At 44.7% G+C, this 21,720-nt stretch overlaps 1 protein-coding gene across 2 annotated transcripts in view; it reads right to left on the reverse strand.

Annotated features, from left to right (window-relative positions):
* Positions 1 to 21,720, reverse strand: part of TBXAS1 (thromboxane A synthase 1) — a 133,058-nt gene that overhangs the window by 62,401 nt on the left and 48,937 nt on the right. For both annotated transcript variants that reach the window (XM_019750183.2, XM_074315295.1), the window contains exons 4-5: positions 12,436 to 12,532; positions 1,527 to 1,643 (exon numbers count right to left, since the gene is read on the reverse strand). In XM_019750183.2, the coding sequence (XP_019605742.2) occupies positions 1,527 to 1,643; positions 12,436 to 12,532 (214 nt within the window). The remainder of the gene's footprint in view (positions 1 to 1,526; positions 1,644 to 12,435; positions 12,533 to 21,720) is intronic.

Here is a 21,720-nt window from a genome sequence, read left to right on the forward strand (position 1 = left end):
CACAGGGGCCACATTTGCCCCCCTTCCATTCCCCTATCCCCCAGACAATCGTTGGGACAAGTCCTAGGGGGCTTCAGAATGCGTTTGCAAACCACATGTAGGTAAGAGAATCAGTCACATGGAGAGGTTAAGCGTACTCTAGAGTTGGATCCTAAATCTTGGCTCTGCCACTTACTAGCTGGGTGACATGGGACATGTTAGTTAATCTCTGTGTCTCCGTTTCCTCACCTGTAAAATGAGGGTGAGCTAATAGTGTTTACCTCACAGGGACGTGGTGAAGACTAAGTGTGTTAATACAAACAGGAAGCCCTTAGCATGGCGGCTGACACACAAAGCGGTGAGAAGGTTTGCTGGTGCCATAAACTGAGCTTGCCCTCTACCCGCAACTACCAAAGGCTGCTGTGGAAATGCCAATCAGAGCCTCATTGAAGGTTGGCAGGATCCCTGGTTTCTAAGTGAGTGTAACTGGATAGGGTTCATTAGGAGGTATGGGACCCGGTCTTCTGGGGGTCTTCAGAAGATGTATAGGAATTAAACAGGACTGCATGCGTGAGCATCTTGAGGGTAAGCTAAGAGTAGCTGTCATGCATTGAGGCAAAGACAGGCCACTCCCAGTGCAGACATTTGGAACAGCTGGATGTGGTGCGTGGCTCTGGAAGGTCACTTGCCCATGAACCTGGGACTCAAACTGAGGCAGTCGCTTAGCTGCTTTCCGTGAGGAGGGCTCAAGTGCTCATCCTGAGTTGTTGCAGAATTTGAACAGAAACCAAAGCCAGACCAGCAAAGGTAGGGCCCTCAGTGAGGATCAGGAGTGAGAGAACTTGGCCGGGAGAAAGGACAAACAGCTGGTAGAGAAGGACAGGCCCCTGGGTGGGGAAGGAGGGAGCCGGTGCCTCGAGGGGCTGGCAGCATGTTGATCATACCTGTCACTCAGTCGGGAAAGGTAACCAGGGCATCCTGCACACCTGGAGTTCTTCCAGGGACATTCTTACTCCTCCCCAATAATCCATGGCCATCTCATCCCTACTTCAGACTCGACTCACTGCTCACCTTTGTTTCACGCTGTTCTCTGGTTCCTTGCTATGTAAGCGCTGCTTCACTGTCTAGAAGCGTCCTCGTTTCCTGCGAGGTTGTTAGAATGCAGACTCTCAGGCCCCACCCCGGACCTTCTGACTCAGAATTGGCACTTTCACAGGGGCCGGTGACCCATTATACATGAAAATATGAGGAGCGCTGCTCCAGTTTTGTCCTGGGTGCCCCCAAAGTGCCGGGGAGAGCGTCTCAGGACGTAGCAGGAGTTCCATAAGTGCTTGTTGACTCATTGATTCATGGCACTGGGGATGTGGGAGAATGGAGAGACGGAAGACACTCCAATACAGTCTCCTGTGTTTTCTGCAGAACAGGGAAGTCTGAAAGCCCCAGCGGGCAAGGCATTGTGTTATGCCACCTGGACGAGTAACGCACTGTAAACCCGCTCTCCATCACATATTGCAGAGAAGAAAGAAAGCGTCCATTTTCTGTCTTACCTCATTCAGCTTTTCAGGACTGAAAGCAGAAGTTAGGACACTTCTGACCTCTTCCCATCTTTTGTCCCGTAAAAACAGCACGCTGTCCAATACCGGTTTGGATTCCAAACCCGATGCCTGATGGAAAGCAACAAGCAGAGGGTTAGGACATGAGAGCCATAGCCACCTCAGTGGCAATAGAGATCCATGATAAACACTCTAGTTAAAGTCCACCAGGGACCAACAAATGAGGAGATTTCTCTTGGAAGGATACAGAGGGAGACTCCAAGAGTCAGGGATAATGATCTAAAAACTCACGGTGGAGGGCTGGGGAGCACATGGAAAAGCCCTGCTGGCCCAGTTTCACCCTGTGACCGTGTGGTCATCACGGTATAAATAAACTCAGCAGTTCTGTGTGTTCTGCAGCCCCGTGTGGAGGTGGGGCTCCCTGAGGACCAAACAGCAGGCTTCTCAGGATGGGCTAGTCTTTCCTGGGATGGAGTTTCAGATCTGAACTTTGTGGCAAGGGGTTTTGTGAGGCTGGATTGGTCCATTTGGGCTGGGAGTTGACAGACTCATGTGTCTCAGTCCTTGATGTGTGTATGTGTGTGAGTGTGTGTGTGTGTGGGGGGGGATAAAGTGGGACTGAGGGGGGACAGGGGAGGAGAAAAAGGAGAGTTCCTTAGAAGCGTGTCCCAACAGGGCTGCTTCCAAGAGAACTCCCGCCACGATGTTTTGGGTTCTTCCATTCATTCATTCATTCATTCATTCATTCATTCATTCAGCAAACATTTGTTGCATATCTAATGTGCAAGGAGTTGGCCTACAGTGTTGAATAATGAAGAGATTGCTTTGATCCTCAAGGAGTTGATAGTCTAATGGGGAAGCAGACAGTAAGCTCATAAACTAGCAAACAGATATCATTACTGTTCGTGAGAAAGGGAGGGTTATGAAGGGAGAAAATAGGGTGAGGTGAGAAAATGATAGGGGACTAAACGGTCAGAAAGGCTTCTTGGAGGAGGAGAGATTCGTGCTGAGTCTGGAAGCATGCCAAGGATGAGGCCTCTTTATTGCTTCTTCCCTGACCTGTTTAAAACCAGCTACTCCCACCAAGTGGTCAAAACTGGGCCCCCCATGATTAGTCAGAGCATCGCCTAGCTCTGGGGCTGCAGGGCGTGAGGGGGTGGGGGGAGTGGAGGACCAAGCACTCTTCAGAACCACGTGTGATATATGGTTTCACTATTTCTTTTCACTGTATTAATTATAGTTGAAACATGAAGCCAGCGATCATAATTCAAAAGCCTTGTAAAAACTCCTATTTGGAGGAAAATTATAATTTTCTGATAAAATATGAACACTCAAAATAAGCTATGAAACATAACTGCAAAGTATCTGGGGAGGATTTAATTATATATTAGAACCGAGTTGCTGGGATAGTTTTCTGCCGAGGAATACCTCTCTATATTTAGAATGAAATTCTTTAGGAGTGCCGTGGTCACCATACAGGATGGTGGGTTTATGGAGTTTTGGGAACCTAACCCATGTGTTTAGGTTCCAGAGCCAAAGGAGAAAAATCATACCTTACGTATATTTATATATTGGGAAACACCCGGTCCTGTGTAATGCCACATGTAATAAAGCATTTCGCTGCAAAGAAAGAAAGCTAGGTGGCAGTTTACGGGGTTCTGATGAAACACAATAAATTAAAGAGCCCAAGATTGATTGGATTTTGTATGTATCCTTCAGGCCTAAGGATGGGAGCCAAGATATTTTGTATTTTGCCCCTGGGGGGACAAATCTAGCCCTCCATGCGCTATGTCAGCGTAGCCCTCAGAGCTTTCCCTTACCAACCTGCCATGACAACGCTCTCCCCTCAGCCTACAGCTTCCATTGGAATTCTCCGTGGTTTTGTTTGTTTTGTTTTGATGGAAAACTTTTGGGAGCATCGGTTAGAGTAATGTTTTCATTTCTAGATGTCATACTGAAAGAGGGAAAGCAGTAAATCAGTCGTTTCAGAAGAGTAGTCGGATGGTGAGGGGATATGAACTACCATAGAAAATAGTTGTCAGATGTTGGGATGTTTGGCTGGAAAGAGAAAACTTAGGAGATCAGATAGTGGTCCTTAGTATGTGCTCAAAAAATATTTATTGAATGCGTATTACATGGAAGAGGGTATTTAGGTTGTTTTTGTGACCTGAGGGATAGAACTGGGTTCGATAGGGAAAGCTATGGGGAAAGTTCCAGCTCATCTAAAAGAGAACTCCCCGATAGTCCAGGGTCAGAACTGTCCAAAGATAAAATAACCTGCTATCATGCAGGGTGTCAGGCGGGGTCTTAGCTCCCGCTCCCCACATAAGAACATAGGATATGGTGAGGCCAAAAAGGAACATCCAAGGAGCCATAGATAGGGGAGTCACACCACTATTGTCTCGCTGGCAGCTGGGTTGGAGACACAGGAAGCAGGGGCCACACGATCTGCAACCTGCAGTCTACTTTTCTGCCAACCAACCAACCCCACTTGCTAGCTGCAACCCACTCTTCCTAGTTCAGCCACCATCTTCTTGCTTGCCCCCATTTTTTGCTAGCGTAGCAACAGCAGTTATATTAGTGGCCAATGGCTCACTGGTTACAGCTGACGGCCAACTAGCCACAGCTGATGGCCATCCAATCACAGTTGATGGCCATTTACTACCTGAGTGAGCACCTTTCCGTGTGACGGCGAGAGCCTGGAAACTGCACTCCTGGCTCTGTCCCCACACCAGCCCTGAGCGATGAGTCCCACCACTGGAGACTGTACCCTCTTCTTGGTAATTCTGCCCAGGAGGCTCGAGTGTCCAGGAGTGTTTGGTCTAAATGACCTTGAAGAACTCTTCCAACCCTGAGGCTTCCTCTCCAGAAGACCCTTCCAGGTATTTTTTCCATCTGCTTACACACACACACATTTTTACTTGTGGCAAAATATGCATAATGTAAAACAGAGTAGAAATGTAGAGCAATGTTTTACAAAGTAAGGGTATTTTATGGTTAAATTTTTATTCAAGGTAGGGGAGAGAGAGAGAGAGAGAGAGAGAGAGAGAGAGAGAGAATCCTGTGCCATGATGTGAAATGTGTTTCTTGCTGTAGGCCACAATAAAAAAAAAAGAAAAGAAAAAGAAAGCTTGAAAAACCTGTTCTAACCCAAACACAGGAGTCGTCCTCTCCCTCAACTAAAATCCTGTCCATCGCAGTGTTATCAAGTTGTGAACATTTATTGAGCACGTACTAAGTGCCAGGTGCTATGCTAGCACTGAAACTATCAAAACAAAGAATGGAATTCTTGCCCTCAAGGAGCTTACAGTGGACTTGGAGAGTGGGGAGGGGGTGGTGTATGACCAACATTTATTGATCTTATAGTTAAAGTGCTTTTCCCATCCTTTCTTTAATTTGGGGATAATTCACCAGTAATTAGGAGACACCATCCTGATAAGCAGCTCTGGTTCAGTAGTGGCTCATGGCCCCCCTGCTAAGCTTCCCTTGGACAGTTAGATGTGTTTGTCTTTGCAATTAAGATCTCTTAAAATAGTCTAACTTCTTATTAGACCAGCTCAGCATAAACTTTAAACTTTGAATACTTACACAGTCCTGCAGAGAAAATTATTAAAGAAAACCAACACCTTGGCATTCTGAGCTCACATGAACAGAGCAGCCATTAATTGGGTGTTTATCATGGGCCAGACGAGTGATTCTCAACTGACCTCACAGAGCCACCAACAAGCCACCAATGCCTCCCAGAGCGCTGCAAAACGCAGGCAATGCATTTTTGCTATCGCTGAGTGTGCCAGTTATTATGAAAACAGGCATTAGAGACATAATAGAATATGAAGCCATAGCCCAAAAAAGTTTTCTTGTCTCCTGGAACCTGCCAGGACATTGACTCAAGATCTGTGCGATCTCTGGGATGCTTTGGCACGACAGTCATCAGTTTTCTTTAGACAGCCACTCAGAGCTGCAGGTAAACAGAGTGAGATACTGTTATACTTGAGCTGTCATGGTGCGAGTGTCGCCAGCTTGTTTAACGTTGAGTTGGTCAAGGAGGCCTCAAAACTGTTCATGTCAGAAAGTGTGCTCTGATCACAGAAAGGCCAGGTCCACTGTTACAAACTGTCTCGTTGTCACACAACCTGGTACAAATGAGGAAGCTTGCAGGGAACCACCTGTCTTTCTCCTCACCTGAGTGTGTGAAGCATCTTGCACTGCCCCTCATTATATTATAATCGGCCAAAACTCTCGAATTCTGCCACTTGGATAACCCCACATTCTGTACCTGAGAACACACGCTGTTTTCAACACCTGACTACCACTATACAAAGGTTTCAACCAGGGCTTTATTCTGGTGCTTTGAAATAGCAAAAGTGTTCCGTCCACGCTGGACGATTTTCATCCGTTCAGTCTTTGCCAGTAGAAGATGGTCATAAGATCACACAAGCTTCCCTCTTTCTGCTTCACACTGTGACTGGACTGAGAGCATGGCTTCCAAGTAAGGTTGTGTGGCGTGTCCACAGCTCAAGGGGGCGGGCTCAGGAGGCACATGGGGGCTAAACCAAGCTTGGGCTCCGTCTGCCAACTCGGCATCAGCTGGTGGAAGGGGAGACTCTAAAAATTTGGACCGAGGCATGATATGGGCTCCGGTGGCCCTGCCTGATAGAGTTTCTAACATTTTAAACACCAAGGAAGAGGAAACCACAGGTGTGGAACTGTACTTCCATTAGCTGCATGCCGGACAGTGTGGGCCTTTCTGACTGGGGAGAGGGATGGTTAAATCTTCTGAGGAAAATCTCCAACAACTCTCAGCAGAGTTTTTTGCCATAAGCAGTGTTAACGAGGGATGTAACACCTGATATAGCTCCTGTCATACTCGGCCAGTAGAAGAAATCCTCCTGATGGTCCCTAAGAGGGACCCTAAGAGGCATCCAAAGCTCAAAATGGCTCTCTGGGACGCTGGTGGGACTACATCGTTACCCATTGGCAATGCCTGCCACCTGAACTGAGAACCAAAGAGACCTGGTGATTAACTAGTCGATCACTCATATTTTACACAAGAGGAAATTCAGGCTCAGAGAAGGTCAAGGACTGGCTCAAGTCACACAGCTAATGAATGAGGGCAAATCAGGAATCTGATTTCATTTCTTTAAATTTAAGCCAAGTGCTTTTCGCTGTACCGCTGGGCTATGGCTTAGAAGAGGTGAGAGGGGAGGGAATGGGAAAGAAAAGAGGGTTATTAAAAGGAGATTGGGGCAGAGAAGGAAAGAGAAGGTCAGGACTCACTTCCGTGGAACGTTCGGGAAGACAACAATTGAGAGCCCAGAATTGGCTTATTTACTGTTCTCTCCCCCAAATTCTAGATATTAATCTCCTGGTTTATACATTTATTTTTACTTCTGCTACCATAAGAGTTAGGGAAAGAAGGTATAAGAATAAGATTTTACTTATTTCTTTTTTAAAAAAATGTATAGATGCCTTCCCTGCTGAACCAAGGGTCTAGTGAGACACAAAAATACGAAATCATTTTCAACAAGATTGGAAATTCAGAAATGTTCTGCAAGGCATCGGCAAAACATCTGAGCATTCAAACCAGTCCCCCTTAGCACTATTCCGACATTCCTAAAGCTTCACCAGGCACTCAGTGCCTTGAAAGATGTTAGAGTTCACCCTTACCCGCCATGTTGAAAACATGAAACTGAGTATGTTCCACAGATCAAATGCAACTCTCTGAATCTGGCTTTTTTCAGAACCAGCCATGGCCAGACATGGGGAAAGCACGTGAAAGAGGACACCTGTAGGGGGCAGGCCTCCCCTCCTGCTGTCACGTGGGACTTCCAGTGGGCAGCCCACCCCAGGATGCCAGGCTTCCTGAGCCGGCTGCAGGGTTTCCTGTGTGTAGCACAATGTTTCACATAAAACAAAGAGACCTGTCTCACAATATCAGGGGGTCGGGCAAATGAGGTTGCACACCTGCGTTTCTGGTTGTCTGTAGTCTGTTTGGGTTTTACGTAAGAATGTCTGCTGTGGCCCTATCATCACATGAGCTGACCCTTCTCAAGATAACGCAAAGCTAAAAATAGTACTCGAGGTTTGACGGAGGTGATGAGAGCTTTTCCTAAGTCACGCACAGAAACCATGCTCACAACATAAATCTCACTGCTCAGATGGGAAAACCTGAATGTTTTAATTTACTCAATGTTACTTTTAAAGGACAGGAGATCGGAAACTCTAGACGAGGTTTTCAGAAGCTGTCAGCGGAGAGGTTCCAGTTGTAGGTATGGGAGGGCAATTTTATGGCACGGCTGCCGAGGCCCCCTCTTTCCTCAGTAGATGTGGGCAGGCAGGTCCCTGCAGCTCCAGCACAGGTGGCCTGATCCACCTGGAGCTCTGAATGGTTTTCCTTGCCGATGAGCTCTGTAATGAGCCGCCACATTTCTCTGTAATGGGGTGCGGCCACAGATGCAGACATAATAAGGCTTCCAGGACTTTAGTAATCTTTGCCAGTGCCAAGCGCTTTGTGGTTTCGCAGGAATTTGTCCTGTGATTCGAACGTTTATGTGGTGAGAGGTCGGAAGCAGCCCTTGGAGAGACTGCACCTGGGGCAGCCAGGCCCCTGGATTTTTATGGTTCTGGATAAAACCACTCACAGATCCATCACGTGGCTTTTGATGTGTCTCTTGTGAGTCAGGTGTATGGCTGGACCTGTGCCTGGAGAGGTGACCCTGCGTTGCCTCTGAGGACCTGCGGGCTGATACCTCCATACACACAAAGGCCACCACCTTCCATCTCCACTCCACAGAACCAGGGACAGGCCTGCCTGCAGCCTCACCCACTGTCCATGCTATCGTTTTGGACTGGAACTCAGAGCTCCCAGCAGCAGGTTTAGTGATGGCGCTTATCCCCACTGTTCCCCTTTCAAATAGACCAACGTAACATGGGCCACACACCTGTCACCCTTCCCACAGCTTCCCCGACTCCGGGACCTGAGGAGAAGCCAGGAATCGGAAGTTCTAATACCGGTTATGACCATTTCTGCCGAGTCATGTGGACCCGGCTCCCGTTTCCACAGATCTTAAAAAAAGAGCTGCCTACATGGCCTCATTAAGTACCCAGTAGCAAAGAGGAGCTAATTAAAAAATATCTCCATCAAAATAAGCAAGTCTCAGAGTGTTGGGACAACTGAGGTTCTATAAATGCTAAGAAGATTGATTTGGGTTTAACGGTAAACTGTGGTCACACCACCACAAAGCAACTTCAGGAAGTGCTGAGGGCACTGCTAGAAGCCCGAGGAGTCCATTTGGAAAGTGGGCAAGATAGGGCAGAGTCATTACGCAGGACTGAGTGCCTCAAAAATAGTGAATGGGGAAGCGTGTTATAGGAACTGCCACCCTGGGTCTGACCCACATTCTGTTCAGCCCAGTGTTCTGGAGTTTGAAAAAATGATTTCATTCAACAACTTTTGAATTCATGTATTTGCTCAATATGACGTATGTTGGGGAGGTCCCTGTAGTGTCACCCCACCTCCAGCCAGTATGCTCTGTCAATCCCTCATGAGTGCTTACAGCTCACGTCACATTTCAGAGCTAAACCCAGCTTCCCACATCACCGCCACTCTCCCCTGGCTGTCGGGGCCCACGTCCGTACGTACGTCAATCCCGGATTTGTGAGCAGAGGTGGGCTCTCATAGGAGGGAAAATGAAACCATGCGTTTTTAAGTTCCTTTTCACTTAATGTATCAAACTAATATGCTGAGGTATTTTCTGTATCGCCAGGGACCATTTGGTAGAAGCTTGCATGGAATAAGCATTTAATGTTTACTGAATGAATGTATAATAAAGCTGAATCTCTGAACACTTAAGTAAACATAGCTTATTAGAGGGAAGGCAGCATGGTATCTGGTAAGGAAAAATCACGCCTCACTAATCTCCTTGAGTTCTTTGAGCAGATAAATAAGCATATGGATAAGAGGGAACCACAGAACCCAATTTAATTTGACTTTCAAAAACCCGTGAGAAAATCTCACTCTAAAGACAGTTTTTTAAAAATTGAGTCACTAAGGGTTGTTTTACCATCAATATGGAATTGATTGAAAGATTGTAAACAAAGCTAAAGATAAGTGGATACATTCCCAGATGGAAAATTATAAACATTGGGGTTTCCTAGAGATCTAACTTTCAATGGGTTTTTCCCCATGTTTATGAATGATCTAGAAGAGGCGGCATATACTGACTCTCTGGGTTTAGGTAATGCCTAGTTTTTCTGGGGAGATGCTGATGGTAAGTGCTGTAAGAGTTCAGAGAAGGGGAAAAGTAAATGTGGATTGAGCTCGAGGAGGCTTCATGGAGGAAGCAGAATTTGAGGAGAGTCTTGAAGAATAGCTAGGGTTTGGGTGGGTGCAAAAGAGGTGGACAGTTCTTGTTAACGAACGTTGAGTGCTTGTCTTGCCTGCGTCTAAGGCAGGGTTTACATGCGTGATCTCATTTAGCCTACAACAGCCCAGTAGTAAAGTAGATCATTTCCCCATTTGCCAAAGGAGGAATGAGAGGCTTCCAGAAGTTAAGTAGATTGCTCAAGCTTACGTTGTCAGTCAGTGGAAGATCTGCTGTTACGCTGCCTTCAAATCTAGCGGGAGTATCCGCATGAGCACTGCTTGCCAGAGCAGGTTACAGGAAGAATGGAGAGGCTGGTGTGACAGCTTGTGTTGGGGAGCTGTGACGGGTGAGGGTGGAGCATATGAAATGTATCTAAATTACAGAGACCCTTAAATCTCACCGGGGAGGCGTGAACTTTCTCCTGAGGACAGTGTATTATTAATGCAAGAAGGAAATTAGAACCATATTCTGAGTTTGAGGCCTAGAGACCTTTGTGTAGGCCTTGGAAAAAAACAGGGAGGACAGACAAATGGTTTGGAGGAGGAATGGACTGAAGGTGGGGCAACTTTATTGATGCGTTCTGCTTAAACGTGTGTGTTGAGTGTATGTCTGCCACTAGTGTATCAATTAGAGGGCTGCCCTCTTGCACGTCAGCTCTTGGGGTCTCGTGCCTTGCTGACATCTGTGTGTCATGTGAAGTAGTTTGGAGACACGTGGCTGCCACGTCCCATCTCACTGCTCGGAGGCTAAGGGTACTCAAGAACCATGGCAGGCTCTCAGAGTGCCTTTGCTGCCTGCTGGGACACGGCTTGCTGGTCCGAGACCTGTGACTCACTGGCTTCCTCCACCTCTTTAATCAACACTCTCTGCTGAGTCTGGCAGAGCAACAATCTACAACTGCATTTAACCATCAGACTCAGTCTCTAAGAGGCTGATGCCACAGAAGACCTTCAGGGGACTGTGACCAGGGCAGTGCCGATGTAACGTTTGGGGAAGAGAATCTAGAGATAGCAGAGAAGTAGCTAAATTTCTGCACCGTCGTCAGCCATCCTTCCAGGTCACGTCCTTCTAGTGGCCACGTGGTATATGGAATGGGGCATGCTGCTGTGGGGCTCTGGGAAGAGGAATGTGTTTTGGGTGTGCAGCCAACTACTCAGTGAAACCTTGACAATCCAGAAATGTCACCTGAGGCAGCTGTTAGAGTAGAGGCAGTAAAAAGAGCCCTGGACTTGAGTTGGGAGATGGCATGGGAATCCCTGTCCTTCCTCCTATTAGTCCTGTGACCAGGGTTGTCCCTTAACCTCTCTGAGTCTTAGTTCCCTTGTCTGTCCAATAGAGATGATAATTGTGCCCATCTCCTAAGTTCTCATGAAATTTAATGAGAAAAACCCACTCTGGTGGCTCCATTGGTACAGAACCTGTTGGGGAGAGGTGCTGATTCCTTTAAGACTCAGCTCCAGACATCTCCCATCTAATAAACCTTCTTCTGTCCCCATCCTGGATGGTGCAGTGTTTTCCACTACAGTAGCACTCACCCTACCATGTTGTACTGGTCTCTCTGCCTGTCTACCTCTGTCACTAGACTGTGAGCTCCTTGAGGACAAAACTAAATCATAAAGAGTCTTCTGTCTCTTTATAATCAGTACCTAGACAATGCCTGGTATATGGCAAGGATGCAAAAGTTTGCCAAATAACCAACAAAAGAGTGAATACATTACCTACTATTTCTATAAGAATACAAGATGAGTTTAATTGGACAAAAAGAAAAAAAAAGCTTGGCACATAATGATTCTCAGAATTCTCACAAGCACCTGTTTATTAGTTCACTTTAGACTCTTTTTAAGAATCAATATAAAGGTTCTTGGTCTTCTCTGCTGGAATTCGTATGTCCCCATTTTTGGCAGACGGAGACAATACTGACCTCTGCCATTTTCTGCCACCTCTTCCATTCTTTGGGATTTCTCATCAAAGATAAAAAGTAGGATATTTACTTTCTAAAAAAGCTGGAGTATGTATATCCTTTAGTGGATTGGAGACTTGAACGGACATAAAGGGGCCCTCTTACAGGCTCCCCCTGCTACTTGAGGACAAATTTCCTTTGTAATGTTGCTTGTCTTCCCTTTCCAGCCTTAAGACTTTTATACTCTCTGGGAAAGACGTAAGCACAAGAGGCTCAAATTTTGGCTTTCCGTCTGATATTTATTAACCTTGCTCAGTCTTTTCTCCGTCACTTGACCTGTGCTCTCTAGCTTTGAACACAGCTTTAAAAAACCCTCCTGGTTTTAGCATTTTTATTAACCACAACTTCTCTTGAGCTTTAGCTTTCTTGAAGCATTTCTTAAATGTAAATGCTATTCTTTTGTGCCAGGCTTGTACATCTCTTTTGAAAACCTGAATTCACTGGGGAGCTCAGCTTTGAGTGGAACTGCTCTAAAGCCGAGAAGAGGCCCAGTCACATCCCTATTAGATGTGATGTGCTGTCCTTGCATCTGAGAATGATTCCCCATCCATCCATAGGCAGAAAGAAGACAACCTACCATTCTGTTGGTAAAATTGCTGAAGTTCTCAACCAACACCTGTTTGATCATGTTTGGCTCAGAGATAACGATGAACATTCGACGGCCAAGGTAGTACCTGGGAGGAATCAAAGAATTACTTTAAAATGTGTTGTATTTACTTACCCCTTTCTGCTTTCCCACAAAGAATTCACAGTGGCTTAGAATGAAGGATAACAGATAAAGAGGAGGTACAGATGTGGAGAAGACGGGGCGATGCCGGTACAGTAGTGTAACCGTGATGCCCTAACATCAGATATCATTCCGCAGGCGTTTATGGAATCCCATTTGTACCATCTCCTGGAGATTCTGGGATGAGTACGACAGAGTCCCTCACCACCCCACCCCCCAAGGAGCTCATAGCCTGATAAAAAAGACATATCTGTACATTTAGACACAATAATAAGGAATTCATAAGATCCAGTAGTGAGACTAAGAAGGAAAATGCCAGAGGTCAGTGTTGCCCATCTTGTCCAAAAATGGAGAGCTAAGCATTCTAGCCAGAAAAGATGAATAACTTTTATATCTTGATTATTGGGAGAAGTCTGAAGTGGATTAGTAAACATTTGTGAGAATTCAGGAAAGATTAAACCAACTTGCTGGGGAAGGGCTGAGTATTTGGTTGTCACACCTGGAGATGGAGTTCAATAGGTAACTTATGACATTAATGAAGAAATGGAGGAAAAGATGAACCAGTCAGCTGGTGCTGGTGAACTCTAACTGGAGACAGGGCGTCAGTATGTGTCTTCTTATATTTATTTATGAAAGTGCCAGGGGGACAAAGCAACCATGATCCAGTTACAGCCTTCAAGGGTCTCACAATCTGGTGTGAGTAACATTTAGGCATTCAGCACACAGTATGACATCTGGCAAGCATGGGTGCCATTGGGGAACGCACCCAATTCAGCACTTGGAGAACTGAGAAGAAAGGCTTCCCAGAGGTGGTGGTTCTCCAAGTGCATTCTGAAGGACAAACAGGAGTTAGTCCCGGAAGATGGCAAGTAAAGGGGGTGAGGGTGTATCAGGCAGGAAAATCAGCTGTGCAGCTGTCTGGGGACATTCTCCTCGGCTACCAACTGTAAAGCCAACGAGAGTCATGACAAGTGGGCCTGCTGTGTAATGCCATGTTTTTAGTCTGTAAAATTATGCTTTTGGGATATAATTTGATCACTGGCATATTCAGCTCAGAGCAGTAAGGAATAGATTTTAAAGGGTAAAGTCATAAGATGTGACAGCAGCAAAATTTACTCTGAATTCTTATTTAGTCAGAACTTGTCATGACCTAAACATGGCTGTAATTTTTTAACTCTTCCATTTCTCACTGACGGAAAAATGGAAAAAAAAAAAATTTTTTTTTGGCACGTATTAGGCACTCAGAAAATATTCACCTGAGTGATGACATTTTCCAAAACTGTTGGGGAAATGTTTGGGACACAGGAGTTCAACAAATGTGGCAGAAGGATACTAACTAGTGTTTATTGGTTTTAACCAAGGAGACCAAAAATAACCCAATAAGGCCATAAACCAACCGTTTTATAAAATTTATGAGGAATGTGTTATGGAATCTTTTGAGGATCTAGTGAAAGCTGTGGACATTTTCCTAAGAAAAGTGGACATTCACAGCATTTTGTGTACAATTTGAGTTCTTGGACTCCTGAAGCCCTTCCTAGAGCAAAGCTTTTCAAGTATAAAATGTGCTCAAAAGTCACCTGGGTTTGAAGAAATAATGGCTGAAAATTTCTTCAATTTGGCAAAAGACATAAACTTACAGAAGAAGCTGAGTAAACCCCCTATTGAAAGAACCCAAAGAAATCCATGCCAACACACATCATAATTAAACTTCTGAAAACCAAAACCAGAAAAAATCTTGAAAGCAGCCATCGAGAAATGATGTACTATCAATAGGGAACACCAGTTCAAAAGACAGCAGATTTCTTATCAGAAACCATTGAGGCCAAAAGGAATCGGCATTTTTCAAATGCGGAAAGACAAGAACTGTCAATCACAAGTCCTGTATTTGGTGAGAATATACTACCGGACAGAAGACGAAATAACAACATTGTCAGATGAAGGAAAACAAAGGGAATTTGTCACCACTCTTAAGATCTACCCTGAGAGATACATCATGTTCCTGGATTAGTAGACGCCACGCTGTAAAGATGTCAGTTCTCTCAAAACTGATCCATAAGTTTAATGTAATTCATATCAAAATCACAGTAAGAATTTCTGTAGGCGTAGACAAGTTTATTTTAAAATTTATATAGAAAAGCAAAGGACTTAAAATAAAATCAGTTGTGAGAAAGGAGAATGAAGTGGGAGGAATCGGTCTAACAGAATCCAAGACTTGGCTACAGTTGTCAAGACTGTGGTACTAGCATAAAAATAGACACATCGATGAATGGAGCAGAGTAGAGAACCCAGAGAGAGGCGCACACAAATATCCTCAACTGATTTTTGACAAAGATACAAAAGCAATTCAATAGAGGGAGGATAGCCTTTTAACAAGTGGTGCTGGGGCATTGGACATATGCTGGCAAAAAAAAAAATGACCTCATACTTGATACAAAAATTAACCCAAAATGGATCACACACTTAAATGTAAACCATAAAAGTTTTAGAAAAGAAAAGGAGAAAATCTTTAGGAGTTAGGCAAAGAGTTCTTAGACTTGACACCAAATCTATAAAAGACAAAAAAATCAATAAATTACACTTCATCCAAAAAAATTTTTTTTTCTCTGAAAGATCCTGTTAAGATGAAAAGACAGTCTACAGACTGGGAAAAAATACGTGCAAACCATATAGCTGGGAAAGAACTTGCATCCAGAGTATGTGAAGAACTCTCAAAACTCAAAAGTTAAAAAACAAACAATTTGATAAAAAATGGGCGCAAGACATGAACAAATATTTCACTAAAGAGGACATACAAATACCAAGTAAGCACTTGAAAAGATGTTCAACATCATTAGCCATCAAGGAAATGCAATATTAGCCACAGTGAGATATCACTACACATCTATCTATAAGATGGCTAATATAAAAATAATATCAAATGCTGATGAACGTGTGGAGAAAATGAGTTATTCATACAATGGTGGTGTGAATGTAAAAAGGTACAGTCATTTTGGAAAACAGTTTGGCAATTTCTTATAAAACTAAACATGTGCTTACTACTATATGACCTAGCAATGACTAGCACTCTTGCACAATTATTCCAGAGAAATGACAACTTATGTTCACACAAAAACATGTACATGAATATTCTTAGCAGCTTTATTTGTAATAGACAGAAACTGAAAACAACTCAAATGTTTTTCAACAGGGGGATGGTGAAACGAACTGTGGTACATCCGTGCAATGGAATACTACGCAACAATAGAAAACCCAAACTATCGATACCTGGAGTAATTTTGCTGGATCTCCAGGGAGTTATGTGAGTGAAAAAAGCTAATCTAAAAAGATTCCATTTTCTTTTCATTTTAAAAGTTTATTTTCCAAAATCTTCTGCAATCTCTGTCCTTCCTTTTGAGAAAAAGTTTTCATATTGTCTGATTCCATTTATATAGCATTTTTGAAATAACAAAGTTAAAGAGATGGAGAAGAGATAAGTAATTGCTAAAGGTTAGGTCGGGGGTGGTAATGGATTGGTGTGTCTATAAGGGGTGGTACTAGAGAGACTTGTAGTGATGGGACATTTCTGTATCTCGTTGCAGAAACCTACACATGTGATAAACTTGCATAGAATACTACACACACACACACACACACACACACACACACACGGAAACCTTATAAAATCCAAATAAGCATTGTGAATTGTCCAGACGTCAAATTGCTGACTTTGCTAATGTACTCTAGTTAAAAGAGACTACCATAGGGAGAGACTGGGTAAAGAGTACGCAGTACCTCTCTGTGCATTATTTTTCTTTTTTGGCAACTTTCTGTGAATCTATGACTATCTAAATAAATAAAAAATTAAACTCACCTGGGAGCTTAATAAACTATATAGTCATAGCTCAGCTCCTCACCAAGTCAGATCTGGTAGGCCTGGGTGGGGCCCAAGAATCTGCATTTTAACACTCTCCAGATTCTAATGAAAATTCCTCCGATGCAGAGAAACGCTGCCTAATGGCAGTGGTTTTCAGCCTCAGTGGCTCATCAAAACCATCTGTCCTGCATTCAGAAAATAAGGATGGCTGGCCCCACCCAGACCTAGCTGACCAGAAAGGACTGGGACCCAGTGATTCCTAATTTTGACAAGCTCACCAGAGGACCCTGGTGTGACAACAATAACCAGGTTAGGGACCCACAAACCCCAAATTATAAACTCTGCTCTATATTTAATTAAAGTTCACTCCCATCTCATTTCCCTAAATTCTTAGATCTAAAAGGAAAATATTTACACTGGGGTACAAATATATTTTGGTAACATATTTGTATTGATTTAGTTATTACCAAAATAATTTTAAACATAATCTGGATTTTCAAAAAAGCAAAATAATACTTCTACATTCAAATGAAAGTTGTCTTCCCATGTGGGCAGCTTGGGAGTCTTTGTTCTTTTTTCTAGTAATATTGCAAATGCTAAAAACAATTTTGTCACAATTCCTTTAGAATTGCTTCAGAGCTGGTTTATGAACCTCATGAGAAAACTGGCCCCATTTTACATGTAAATTGTGTAATCTTGTGAATTTATATTTACACAAATGCTCATCTGTAGTTTGAGGCGCTCCTGGAAAGATCTTGAAAAGAAAAACATGTAAATGAAGCTTGTTTTCCAGGCCTTCCTTTCCAGTTCCTGGGATGGTCCCATTGTTTTCTTCTGCCCAGCCCTCCTTGAGGCAGCATCTCCCGCACTCCATGCAGTTCTGGAGCTGCTGTCAGTGATTGCAGCCTGTCCCTCTGGTCATGAGGAAGGACACACCATCCATGTGTGGCCAATCATAGTATCTCATCCCCTTGGCAACCGTGACTGGTCCACAGAGTGGGCACATAACCCAGTCAGGGCCAGTCAGAATCCTTCACTGGAATGTATACATCGAGGCTGGGCTGAAAACGCTTGTCTTCCTCCCGGAGCTGCTAAACTAGCCATCTTCCTATTAACACGTTGCGTACGGCGGGGTTTAAATCCCTCGTGAAGATTCTCGTGATCCGTATGCAACTTGTTAATAGTACATGGCAAGAACTCTATAGAAGGGGCTAACAGAGACCAGCAGAGATTTGAGATAAACAGAGAGTGTTGAGGAAGTACCTACAAAGTTCGGTTCAAGGCTTTACCCCCTGGAAGCCTTTCTTGGACCCTCCAAGCTTGAGTTGATTTGTCTTTAAGTTCAATTGAGGTGAATTTCTATCACTGTAATACAGAAGTCCTAACTAATATGGGCCCCCCGCTCCTTCTCAACCTTGTGACTACCTGATGTCATTCTGCCTCTTAAAACATACTTCTCCAAGAGGGTCTGGCCTCAGTTGTGTACACTGGTATGAATGTATGTCAACATTTTACTGCTTCCTGAGATGGGTGGTGCCCTGCAAAGCAATATGCACTAGAGCCCAGGAGCCTGGGTCAGGGGTCCTTCAGCTCAGCTACTCACCCAGAAAACCATCAGAGGCAAACTCCATAAATATCCTACACTTCAGCTTCCTTATTCTTGAAATATGGGAGTAAAACTGGGCAATCTCTGTAGTTTGCTTTCGCTTAAAATCCTATAATTCCTATGAATTAAAAAGGAAATTAAATTATGGTCTTTGAATTTTAAGTCTGCTCTCTATCGGGTGTGAAGGAACATCCTATATCAATGAAACCAGTCAGTGAAATATTTGAATGGGTTGAGGACCCTTCTCAGAACCTTTGAGGTAACCACCATGGTGAGCCTGTATTGAGTTCTCACTTCCTGTCAGGCCTTGTTATAAGTTCTTTACATATGTTATCTCATTTAATCCTCATAGGAAATGGACGGGGTAGTTATTATACCCACTTTTCAGAATAGGAAACTGAGACTTAGGTTAAGTAATTTGCCCAAGATAGGGACTTGATCCCAGCCTGACAGCTGCCAAAGCCTGGGCGCCTTGCCACTGACCAGACTGCCATCTCCTCCAACAGATCTCCTCCCAGGCTGGCCTGTCTGCGGAACAGCTCCAGTGCTGAGAAAACAGCCAGGCTCCAGCTGTACAGACTGTCTTTTAAAGGTGGGAATTCAAAGCAGCTTCTGGCTTAATGGACCAGAACCACCCCCCAGCCCAATTACCAAGGTAAGTTCTTGCTTCCTCTAATCCAAATATATTTATAGTCACCTTTTGGGGCAAAAAATTCTTAGCCAATTATTCATTTATATTTATGTATGCACATAAGAATTTGCTTATTCAACCCCACAGCACCTGGTTGAAGAGAAAATTGAGGCAAATCTGGGAGGTATTGTGGAGACAAAAATAACACTTGTTTCACTTGTTTAATGAGTAGTTTTCTTTAAAAAAAGAAAAACTGACCATTCAGTTCAGCCAAAATAGTTCACAGCTGCCTTCTGGGAGTTGAGGCAGGCTAGCCTGCTGGTATTAGCCCACCGGCTGCCTGGCCCCATTCCAGAGGACCACCCCTGACAGGGGTGACCAAGCTATAAAGTCTGTTCATCGGAAGACTCCTAGAGGTACCAGCATGAAAGGGTGTCCAGGTTACACAGCTGAATGGAAAAGCGTATCGTAAAATGGTACATATAGTTCTGCATGTATTTGACTATTAATTAGTTCATTCATCAAGCATTTATTGAGCATATTCTCTGTGTCAGGCCCTATGGTGGGGCCTGTTAATAATATTCCTGGAAAAAATCTGGAGGAAGATATATTAGATAGCTAAAAGGGCATATATCTACAGCAGGAAATTAAGGGGGACTGTTACTCTTCACGTTGTATATCTCTTTCATGTTCTAGTAGTTTATAATGCTTGCATGTGACTTTTGTAATAAGAAGAAAAAAGGGGGGAAAAAGGGATTTGTCACTGGATTGGCCCCACTGTTTCTGTCAGGAGTTGGAGTGAGGCTGCCAGGACTTGGATTCAAGGCCCTGCCCTGTGATTTAACAGCTGTGTCACCTTGAGGAAACCATAACCTTGTTGTTCCGGTTTCTTGGATAAAAGAGGCTGATAACCTCCTCATCAAAAGTGAGGGGCCCTGCAGTTATCTGTGGTTCCCCAGATTTGCAGTATTACTCCTATTTTGCACTCCAGTGGGTGGGTCATACCTGCTAGTGCCCCTCTATAAGGGAGGAAAAAGCTGGGGAGGGAGTGGCCCCGGGAGACCAGGTGACATGCCGACTCCCTTCCCACGTGGGCAGAAGGACTCTGAATGCACATCTGTAGACCTGGTTTCCAGGTAGAGACGGAAGGATGGATGGGGGTCTCCGGCAGCTCTGACAACTGCTGAACACCAAGCATCTGATAAATCCTTGTCTCGGTGACAGTTTTATCTCCCAACAGATTGAGATGCTAAAAGGGAAACTGCTGTCCTGGGCTTACATCTAACCTCTGGCCTGGACTCTAGATATGGACGTGGCAGGAAGCTTAGTGAGGAGAGGTGGGCATAGCCTCCTGGAGAGCACAGGTGTGAGTGTCTGAGGCTCAACTTCCCGAAAGTGTAGAGAAAAGCTAAGTGGAAGTCCAGTGCTGGGAGTATGTACTTGGGCAATGGGCTTTCACAGGGGCGCCCCTGGGCTGGGCGGACCACACAGTGCTGTGGAGACAGCGTGGCCAGGAATCCTGGCGATCTGTCCCTGCTTGGCTCATTGGGGCCTCATGCTACCTAATCTGTCATTAGAGTAGGTGTGGCTGGAGTTAGCTGAGTGGCAGAACAGACGCGAGCCGCTAGGGACATTTTTCTGGAGGAGCCAGTGACACAGTCACAGGCTTGGAGTCTGGAGCTTCCTTCTCCCGACTCCCATCTGTTACTTTGAGCAGCGCGTACGTTACCTGAGAAGGAAAGCCTCAGCGTACTCAGGCCTGGGCCTGACCCTGAGCGCACAGGCCCTACAGAGCTTGATGGACTGAATCAGCCCTTTTTCGTCCCTTTTTCTCCTTGGGGTCCAGTTGGCTCCATTCTCCTGCCCTCGTCACACTGGTCTCTCACTTCCTGGCCGGATGTGACCTCCCACTCAGAGACTGATGTCTCCGTCCTTCTGGCTTCTGTTCCTGATCTACTGCTTGTCTACACATGGGCCCCAACTCGGTTTGTCCACTTAGGACTTTGCAACATGCAAATCCCGTTCTATGACTCCTTTGCTTAAAACCCTTCAATGGTTTGTCGCCATCAAGCCCTTTGGGAGTCTCCGCCCTGCCTTCCTGGAACAGCACTCTTCTTCTCTTGCCTGGTTAACTCCTAGAGGTTCTCCGCTAATTGTAATGGTTTGTTTTCTGGGTTGCCTTTCCACTTGCCTGTGAGTACTTTAAACACAGGGCCGTCATCTCATTTACGTTTGATGTGTAGCGTTTACTATGGTGTTGGATGTGCGGGAAAAGTTCCGTGTTGTTAATGGAGCGTGCTGTGTTCTAGTTCCAATTCTAATGCTGATGGGTTCAGGCCCACTCTCTCTCACTAGGACCACTGCAGTGGCTCTCAATGGGACTCTTTGCCTCCAAAACAAGTCCCCCCTCAAGGCCAAATCTACCTTTGTAAAACAATTTGTGGGGCATTTGTTTTACACTCCCAAAAAACCTCTAATGGCTCGCCATTGAAGCAGCATGTGTAAGTTTCTTGGCCTATAACGAGGGGTCTGCAGGAGCTCACAACTTCTCTCCCTGCCTCTCTGCTCTTCCACCAAGGTTCCCAAACCTTCTCAATTCACGGCAATCTTAGTGACTCTAATTGTTCATGGCCCCCCAAGACCAGAAGAAGTCCCTAACAGTCTCATTTTTAAGCGGTTGAGTCCAAACATCTTAATAAATATTCTTCTTTTAACAACGTAGTGGACATTTGAAAAAAAAGAATACACATAAATTGAAAGTAGTTCTCACAGTGACCAACAGATGTCGCTGTGTTCTCCACGAATATTTAAAATAATCCAGGAAGCCCCTGTGAATTCATTGTGGTACCCGGAGGTGCCTTAGCACACAGTTTGGGAACCACAGGCACACACTGTTGCTACAAAAAAGAGTTATTCGCAGTTCCCCAGATTTGCAGTATTGCTCCAACTTTGTACACGATTTTCCCTGTGTTCTGTCTTGTTAGTTTGAAAAAGGCTTTCTGACAGGTCACCTGTCCCCTCTCCTGTGGAGCATTCTTGGACCCT

The sequence above is a fragment of the Rhinolophus sinicus genome, linkage group LG11, assembly GCF_036562045.2.
Source record: "Rhinolophus sinicus isolate RSC01 linkage group LG11, ASM3656204v1, whole genome shotgun sequence".
Classification (NCBI taxonomy): Eukaryota; Metazoa; Chordata; class Mammalia; order Chiroptera; family Rhinolophidae; genus Rhinolophus; species Rhinolophus sinicus.